The sequence below is a fragment of the Xiphophorus couchianus genome, chromosome 10, assembly GCF_001444195.1.
Source record: "Xiphophorus couchianus chromosome 10, X_couchianus-1.0, whole genome shotgun sequence".
Classification (NCBI taxonomy): Eukaryota; Metazoa; Chordata; class Actinopteri; order Cyprinodontiformes; family Poeciliidae; genus Xiphophorus; species Xiphophorus couchianus.
Window position 1 is genome coordinate 12,963,766 of NC_040237.1, and position 9,240 is coordinate 12,973,005.

At 42.9% G+C, this 9,240-nt stretch overlaps 2 protein-coding genes across 2 annotated transcripts in view; one reads left to right on the forward strand and one right to left on the reverse strand.

Annotated features, from left to right (window-relative positions):
- Positions 1 to 1,288: 1,288 nt before the first annotated feature.
- Positions 1,289 to 6,252, reverse strand: LOC114152044 (transmembrane protein 100-like). Its single transcript, XM_028029699.1, has 2 exons — positions 5,896 to 6,252; positions 1,289 to 2,972 (listed from the first exon to the last, which is right to left on the reverse strand). Exon 2 carries the CDS (start codon positions 2,929 to 2,931, stop codon positions 2,458 to 2,460), a length of 474 nt encoding a protein of 157 aa, XP_027885500.1. The 5' UTR covers positions 2,932 to 2,972; positions 5,896 to 6,252; the 3' UTR covers positions 1,289 to 2,457.
- Positions 2,796 to 9,240, forward strand: part of ankfn1a (ankyrin repeat and fibronectin type III domain containing 1a) — a 103,612-nt gene continuing 97,167 nt past the window's right edge. The window contains exon 1 of the mRNA XM_028029692.1: positions 2,796 to 2,922. The gene's annotated coding sequence lies outside the window, so the exon portion shown is untranslated. The remainder of the gene's footprint in view (positions 2,923 to 9,240) is intronic.

The window sequence follows — 9,240 nt, forward strand, 5'->3', positions numbered from 1 at the left end:
TTCCACCCTCATTAAGGATCCTGGGAGCTGTCAGGACCAGCTCCTGGCAGGCAGCTGGCTCTCGCCCCGGCCCACGCCAACACTCTGCAGATACAATGCTCTAATGAGCTGCTTATCGGTGCAGCTTCAGGAACATTTATGAGTCCGATTAAGCTGGATTTCAATAAAAACGGCTATCTCGGCTTCCATAGTCATTAGTGCCATCAACTGCGTTTAAAAAAGGAAACCTGTAAGAAATGGGTGAATGTTAGCTAATGTGTGAAGGAACTTTCAGTTAAGACTTTCTTGTGTTTTCTACTGCATGTCAATGTTTGTGAGATGCATTGTAAAAAAAAAAAAAGTTTATTTTTCCCCTTAGCTGACCTCACCTCTACTTCAATGACAAGACGGTCTCAAGCCTGCAGAGGAATTAATAACTTCCCAGTTTTATTTTTTTGTTTTGTTTTTTTTTTTATTTGCAAAGGGCGTTTCTGGGAAGAAAATCTTTCCTGTTCACCAGGCTGCCGATTCCTGTCTCTTAGCGTGCCAGGCTCTTTCCCCGACTCTCGGTCTGGGATGAGGTTCAGTGAAACAGGGAGCAGTTAAGGAAGAGGGGGTGGGGTCAAGGGGGTGACACTGCAAATGTGACACACCTCTGGTGGCTTCAACTGGTCACGATGTTACAGGAAGAGTATAGGGAGTTTTGGGATTTCCCCCCACTTCACACAGGAGCCAGTGACCTCCAGAGGTGCAGTGAGGATCTGGAAACATCAGAGACTGCGGTATTTACTTGCGTGTAAAAATCGATCCTCCCGATTGGAAGGAAAACAAAAATTGTGTTAACCTTGAATTATGCCAGCACTTTAGGAAACTGGAAAGTTTCCAGTGACTCATCCGGGAAGCCCGCCTTTCTGTCAGCTCCGCCACAGATCGTAGGAGGCCCGAACTGTAGAAAATCCGATCCGTGCGTGGGTTCACGCCGCTGCATTTTCTGCAGTTGTTTTCTGAGCAGAGGCGCCTCTTCCGAGGTGTCGAATGAGTCTGTGGTGATGTGGGGCCCGGCTTCCCGCTGCTTTCTGCTTCCACTCTGCCCACATTCCCAAAACGCTGTGGAGATAAAGTTAGCTCTGCGTTGCAATCTCTTAGCTGTCGCCACCTCTGAGTGACGCAACCTCGCCCCCAACTCCCATTTTTATCAACAATATGCAAAAAAAAGAAAAATATGAAGACGGCTAAATATAACCTCACGGTCGGCCCTCCCGACCTGCTCTCTGGAAATCGGATCCGCGAGAGGAAAACAGGAGTCGGGTTTGTTTTGGCACCAGATCTTCGTTTTAATAGTTATAGTTCCAGTCACTAGAATAAATAAAATCGAGCTATAACGGAGGAGTATCTGTGTGACATAATTTAATGCACGTGTCATACAAACAGGCATGCATGCAAGAAATTGGGCCCAGCTGTGACCTCAACACTCAGGTATTCAGTCATAAAGTAAAACACTGCACACCTGCACATCCTTCTATGGCAAAAAAAATAAAAATAAATTACCTGCATCTTCAGTTCTAGTTTTCATTTCACCAACAGCAGCACAAAGCTGCTGTATCAACTATTACCCCTTAGAATCTTCCAGAAAAACAAAACAAGACCAGCAGTGCCTATTTCCGTTCACCGTCAGAAGAAATGCTACATGATTCAGTAAGATCACTTTTATCTCAAAGTGGCATTAACGAACTGTGTTGTCGGTTCTGTGAAGCAAATCTCCACAGCAGAGAGGAAACGTCTTCAGAAACTTCTCTGAATTTACTCTCGGTTTAAATTATACATTTCCAACCTCAGAGGAATGAACAGAGGTCACAAATGACCCCAATTCAAAGAGAAACAAAAAGCTGCTCAACGTCCATATTGTAGAGTACCATTCCAACCGTATAATTAATAACGTAAATATACGTTATTATCAACGTATAATATGCATAAACTGTACACCCCAAGCCAGATCATACCGATCTCTTGTCATGTTTGTTTTAACAAGACTGACGTCTCGTTGACTGGTCAATGATTTACTTTTTTTTTTAAACTCATTTTGTGGTTTTGTCATCTTGCTTTACAAGTTTCAAGAAATCTTTAGTTTTTTGTGTGTGTGTATTTTTTTTTTATGAATGACATTCTAAGCTATTTGGTCATGTGAAATTAGTTAGCTCCAATAAAGGTTCTGGTTCAGAGACCAACTGGTCTCATTTCCTCCATCAGCTTTCAGGGATCTCGTTTTTGGCCTTCACAGAACGTGTCAGGTGTCTGCCGAGGCACTGTTTGCTTCTTCAGTCGTTGAGCATGAAGGACAGGGGTTATGAGCGCTATACAGCCTTGTTAACCTGATGGCCCAGCATGGCGTCTGTGTGGTACATTCAGTTATAAACTGTTAAAGATATCTGCTGCATGAAATGAAGAGCTCGAGGTCTGATTGTCCAAACTTCAAGGAGATCAGGGCACGCAGTGACTCTGGCTGACCATAAGGGCGGTTTGACTCTCCCTTCGTTTGTCCTTCTTCTTCCTCAGTCGGAGCCTCCAGCAGATGGCGCTGGATCCCAGCAGGCCTAGCCCTGCAGAAAGCAGCACCAGTCCAAGCAGGGAGATGGTGGACCCGTGGGTGTTGAAGGTGTAAGCCACCGCCGTCACCACGACGCCGGCGATGAGGACAAACACGCCAAACGGCACCACGCAGCGGTAGCAGGACATCTCCGCGCCGCCGGTCGCCGCCGTCAGCTGGACCTCGTTGACGTGCGGGATGCGTGTTGTCACGACGACAGCACTGTCCTTCCTGGTCTTCTCCCGGCTCAGCCTCTCTGCCAAGATGGACGACGGGATCCTCACGGCGTTCCTCGGGATCCTTCCGCCCCCTTTGGCGTAGAGGTCGTCCGGCATGGTGATCTTACTGGCGAGGAACAGGTGAGCCATGACGGGGGATGTCAGAGCTCGGCCAATTAGAGAGCAGCTAGCTGTAAACAGACACAAAAAGTTAGCTTTCAGCCTTTTTTTTTAACGTGCAGTTAAAGATGAGTGGTTTTAAATGGCAGCTGTACTTCCGGTTTACAGTAAATGTGATTTTTGGTGCTTAAATGTCCCATAAAAGGTGTGCTTATCCATCTTGGTTTATAACCAAGTGTATTGGTATCAAATAAAGTAAGTAGGTATTTGGTGAATCTGATTTCAGTAGCTAAAAACATACACTTTTCAACTCTTTGCTAGGTTTTCTTCAGGTAGCATCAGTATTTGTTTTGACATTGATCACGCACTCAAATTCTGTCATATTGCATCCAATTGTAATTTGTATGTCTTAAAGAAAGACAGCTTCAGTTTTGCTGAACAAGCAACATTTCTTACAATAAACCATGAGGTTGAAAGCAGTAAGACGGACATTTTAAACTTAATGATTCTGATCAGGTATGGACAATATGGGGAAACCCCAAAAGGCTTCACTTTCCATAAGACGGCATCTGTATAAGGGCTTAAAAAACAAAGTCCGTCTTCAAACTCCGCACTTCCTCCCATACCACAAACTGGCCTGTTCTGAATTTGCAAGGTAGCACCACACATGGCACACTGGTAGGTGAATGGCTTCCAATGTTACTAGCTTAAAAAATTAGCATAACAAACTACCTTCTGTTTCTTGAGGAGTTTTCTTGGACCAATGGTTATAATGTTTGGAACTGTTGTTGAACAATGTGTTTGATTTTAAACATTGTTTTTACAAATTGCCTACTGTGTTCTCCAGCAGGGGTTAGGAATGACAGTTGCCTGTGAGTAGCTAAAATCTGTGACTTCTCGAGACCCTCATTAAAATCGCTGTTATTAGTTCAGACACCAAATATAGCTCGAGACAAAAGTCTCCAAGTCTGTTCTCTCACTGTGGAAAACTCAACCGGTTATTAAGTTTGATTAACAACGTGCCATTGTAAGTTTACGTTGTTCTATGTTTTTTTTTAATATCCGTCAGCATCCATCTATCTCTGTGGGTTAATGTGGCAGTTTGTAGCTACACCTCTGAGGTCAGACGCTGGTAATGAAATTTTAATGCGGGGCAGATGGAGGGAACGTCAAGCTTCATTGCCATCAGTTAACACAAGCAGCTGCTGCTCAGGAAACAAGCAGAAGTTGTTTTTTTTTTTTCCAAGTCTAATAAAACAAAATGAACTTTGCTGAACATGAAGTGAGACTGGAGAGGCGCTTGGTTTAACAGTCAGTTTATCATATTCCAAGCAGCCTGAGCTGATTAATTTCATCTGTAGTTTTACATCTTCTACTTGAAGGTCCTGCTTCTGTTGGAGACTGATTGTTCCTAAAGCAGATAAAGAGAATATTGCCAATGATCCTTAAAGTTCTTCTTTTGTAATTTCACCAACATCTGTAAATGTAACTCAGACAAAGACATGTGCTTTTCTAGAAACAGGGAGACGAGCAGAACCACAAATCGGACTCAGGAAACTGCTTGAGAAATTAAAGTTGACCTAGTAGAGCAAATCTATAACAATCATATTGAAAACTGTTGTTTTTTATTTTATTTTTTACAAATAATACTGCTGAATTTAATATCAGTGGGTTTTCTTCTTTTTGTCTTAGACATGTCTGCAGACCGTTAAGCTAATTCAACAAAGAACGTAGTGAAGTGAAACTGCCATATTATTGTCTGAGAGGCAAAACTCAGTGTAAGAAAACTGTTTACAGCCTCTGTTACATGAGAAAATAATCGGTATCCTGCTGCAGGTTTGATGACTAATTAAGAGCAACAGCCAGTATATTCCCGCCCCAGTAATTGTGAGCATGGCACTTTTATGATTTAACATCTTACAGGCTGCTGTTTCATTTATAAATAAAATTAAATACCTTTTCAGAAAAGCACCTACTAATAAAGCGTAGCAGATTAAACCTTTGGCTTGCTTTATTAACTCTTCCATTATTTGGTAGGTGTCTTACAAATATATGTTACTATGCTTTTACTTTGCAACCGGCACCAGGTTTTTATTGTCTATCGTGTTTAAATAACAAGTTCCAAATTCACTACGCATATCCTGCTCTCTGGATTTTGCTTTAGAAAACTCGCATAAAAATGCCTAAATAGCAAAACCTTTCTCACTAGGAAGAAGAAATAAAGCTAGGACATTTTCATAAGAAATTATTATAAACACCAACCACCAATCTTAGATGTCCTTTAAGTTAATGACTGGATAAATAATGACATGATTTTGACTGGTTCACTTTTTGCAACCAGGTGGATCCATGTGTGCTTTAAAAATTGAGTATCTTTTGCGTGTCTCCCCCCCCACCCCTCCCATTTTGAGTATGTGATTCTCCATTTGTCCAGCAGGTGTCCTCGCAGAGCCCTGACACAGACTAGTTTCTCACCTGCTGCTCGCGTCTCCCCTTTAAATCCATTCAGCTGGTTGTCAGTTTTTCTCTGTTCCTGTGGGCTCGCCTGAACAATCCTTGCTCACTGAACTTTCCTGGTGTACAAGTTGCTCCTTTCCAAGGTTTTCTTGCCTCTGGTGTTGTTCTGTTGGACCTTTTCATATTAGATTGATCCAGAGCAAAGCCTCTGGTATACACATTCAGGGAAGCCTCTAATGGTGATTTTGACATCTTATTTTGTTTGCCTTAAAACCAAAAATATGTTTAGTTTATAATAAAAGGAAAGCGTCAGACTCAACATTCGGCTCATTACATTGTTTTGCAAAAAAAAAGAGTTGCACAACATCAGATGAAGGTGAATACATGATTTTTCAGTGAAACGCTGCAATATTGTCTTTGTAGAATATTGCATTGCTGTGGTGGAAGTGAAGCCTGTCACGGCTGTAAAACCCGACGCCCTGCAGGCTGAATTTTTGCAGGGAAAGAAAAAAAAAAAGAAAAAGACAATCCACTTACCGCAGCAGAGAGCAGAGCTCCATTCCTCTAGCTGTTTGGGTCGTGTTCCTGACTGCGGACGTGAACTCGTGGAGAATCAGTCAGCGCCTCACTTCTCCGCTCCGTACCGTCCCCCCTGCAGGAAGAAATGAGGGAATATGGCTATCAACAGAAGGAGGTGGCAGAGAGAAGGGGGGTCAGGGGGAGCAGGAGGGGAGGAGACAGGGCGCCTTTCTCCAACACCTCCCAAACACCCAGCCCACCTCCCATCAGACTGCCAGAAGAAGCTTTAACTCTTTCCTCCCTTCAGAGATTCTCCGATTCAATCTGTCAAACAAATTGAATCTGGTGCGACTGAATAAGGATGCAGTAAACCAAGATGGTATGCCTTTTCTTTACAGTCATGGTTCCCTTTATCCTCCGGTAGATCCATGACATCATCGAGGTCACACGAGAGATGATGGGTTCTGATTGGTTTGAGTCGTCCGGTACCTGACACGAGGCTCGGTCGAGTCGTAACAAAGATTTGCGACCCAATAAATCACAGAAGCATCGTGCGGTCTTCACATTTCAGAGCCTGGGCTCTGTTCAGTCTGCTGCAGTCGGTTTTCACTCTCGAACCGGACCGGACGAATGGAAACGTTAGAGTCTGAGTGGAGACAGCTGAGCTGCTGCTGCTGAGGACAGACATGAAACACAACAAAACTGCATCCATTTTTTTTTTTTAAAGAGAACCAGCAGGAGAGCTGAGAGGTCTCCGCCCTGCAGCTGAGCATCCAGCGTGTGGGAGGAATCAGATGTTTCCTCTGTGGCCTTCAAGCAGCTCCTCTTTCACGTCCACAAAAGTCTGAGGACGATGGTCAGCCAGTTGCTTCACTTTGTTTGAAGATGTTCTGTAGGATTTGCTTGTACTGTGTGTATACAGTTAATTTAAATTTGAATGACCAATGTGGTATTTTTCTTTTGCACCTGGACAACACCACAGAAAATGATTTTATTGTTAAGGTCGCTATTTAAAGAATATACTGAAAAATGTTGTTTGTACTTTTAACTGGTACAATCTTGTTTTGTTTTTTTTGTTAGTTTTTTTTGGGGGGGGAAAGGTTATGTGCAGTGATTTCAACTTTTTTTTTAAGACACATAAAAACAAAATACAGAAGTCCATGTTTGGACTTCTTTTGCTTTTGCATTTCGCACCTAGGTGTGTGGTTGTATGTGTATCTTGAAGAAAAAGATGTAAAACCTTCGACATTGTACAAACAAGATATTAATATGCTTGGAAAAGCCGTAAAAAACGTATCGTAGCAAAAAGACTTTCAGTGTTCAATATCCTTCATGGACGGACTAGTAAATGCATTAGTGAGAGACAAAGCAAAACCTTTTGCATGGGAATGGAAAAGAAACAAAATTTCCCCCTTATCCCCAGGGGGTCTCCGTAGTATTCTGGTAAAATAAGAAAGCAGACTTCAACTACATCTGTTTTTCTGTTTAGGTACAGAGGAGAAAAAAAAATAGGTCATGAATTTGGATCACGGTGATTAATTTAAAACAATGCAGGTCTCATTTAAATGGGTTATGATTAGCAGGTGGTTCTGGTCCACCAGTGTGCAGCTCAGACTCCACCTGCAGTTTCAGCTCTGAATCTAGTTCAGCGGAAAAGTTCTCGGGTCTTCTGCTGACTCTGAGCCAAAGTTTTTGTGCAGATCAGTGAGAATAAAACACAGCCTTCCCACCCGTTCCATCTCGTGGCCCACCTGCCAACTGAATTCTAGTTCCTGCAGGTTTTCTGGGTTGATGTTTTTTATTCTTTATTTTATTTTTTTAAGGGTTTTGGGATTATAGATGACGGCTATGCGGTCTTGTGGGTGTTGATGCAATGAAAAAGAGCAGCAGACTGTGTCTGCCTCACAGAAAACATACAGATCAGATTTTTTTTGTTGAAGAATTTGCAGGAGTTGAGTGAATGTTTTTGTTATTTCTTTTTTCTCAAGAGCCTGAGTGTCTACATCCAACTTGAATCTTTGATGGCATGAGTCCTTCTGGCTAAATATCATCCAGCATACAATGTCCTCCTCACTGCTTTTTACACATTTCTCTCGGATGGATCCTTGTGCGAGAGAAATTAGTTTCACGAATGTCTCTACTTGACCCAACATCCAGCGGCCTGTTCTGAACAAAATAAATGCAGCTGTGCACATCGGGAGTAACGCCTAAACATTCATCAGATGCTGTTTTTGCAGCTGACCAAGGACCAGTTAAGGTCCCCAGTAGGATCAAAAGCTAAGGGAACAACAAAAAAAAGTCTGTGTTGGTGTTTGAACATTCCTAACTCTTGGAGCACTTCTTCATACTTCCTGGAGGTTGTCTTCTTCTCTCCGCTTTTAATCGAAGCTGAAGAACTGATCATTTTTATGATTAACAAGTTTGATTTCCCTCCCGACATCACAACACCGTGGGGACAGTGCGCGAGTGCTGAATCGCTTCCTTCCCAGTTCCGTCTTTTTTTTGGCGGGGGTGGGGGGATCGGGAACAATCCGAGTTATTTGTTTTGGACTCGAGTCCCTGGCGGCGTGGCGCGCCGCTTCCTCCCCTTCGCCAGATGGTTTCGGGCCGTGCGTGTGGAGACAGCGAGTTCGCCGCTGCTCGCAACGGACTTTCAGTTCTTCCTCCTTTCGCCGCTTCCTGCCTTCACAGGTGCATCCAAACTCCAGCTTCAGAGCTCTGGAAAAGTTGACTTTGCATTTCTGTCACTTCACATCCTCCAGTTACCAAAAAAAGACTTCAGTAAAAGTGTTTGGTCCTGCTAGGGGCCCCACAAGGTCCCCTGAAAAGTGCTGAGCTGATGAAAACCAGTAGAAAAAACCCCCAAAAACACCCTCAGTTGTGGGTTATCAGACACATTCTGACTCTGAAGTGGAGTCTTATAATCTGAGGTATTCCGTGGCTCCCAGTAGAAACCAGAAACATCACAGATAGCTGATAAAATCGCAGACTTGAAGAATCTGGGAGGAAGTTCCTGGTGCAGCTGAAAGTAGATCCGTCTGTGCAAGATTATGTTAGTTTGAGAGATTCTCCTCACTAAACCATTCCATTATTTTAACCTACAGTTACCTTTTCCAAACATGTGACCTCTTCCAGACACTTCTAACCAGCAGGGAATCTATCCGGAAGGAAGAGGAGCTTACTAAATATGCACAGGACTGCAAAAAAGGGCTTTTCTAACCCAAAACAAGATCTATTTCTGAACAAAGTGGGCGAATAAGACATGATTGATTTCTTTGTATTAACTGTTACAAAAGTAGCTTTTTATTATTATTATTATTATTATTATTAGACGTTCATTTTGCACCAAATATCCTGGTGCTT

Excerpts from the sequence above, each read along its gene's own strand:
- LOC114152044 (XM_028029699.1), bottom strand. The coding sequence starts at position 2,931 with ATGGCTCACCTGTTCCTCGCCAGTAAGATCACCATGCCGGACGACCTC.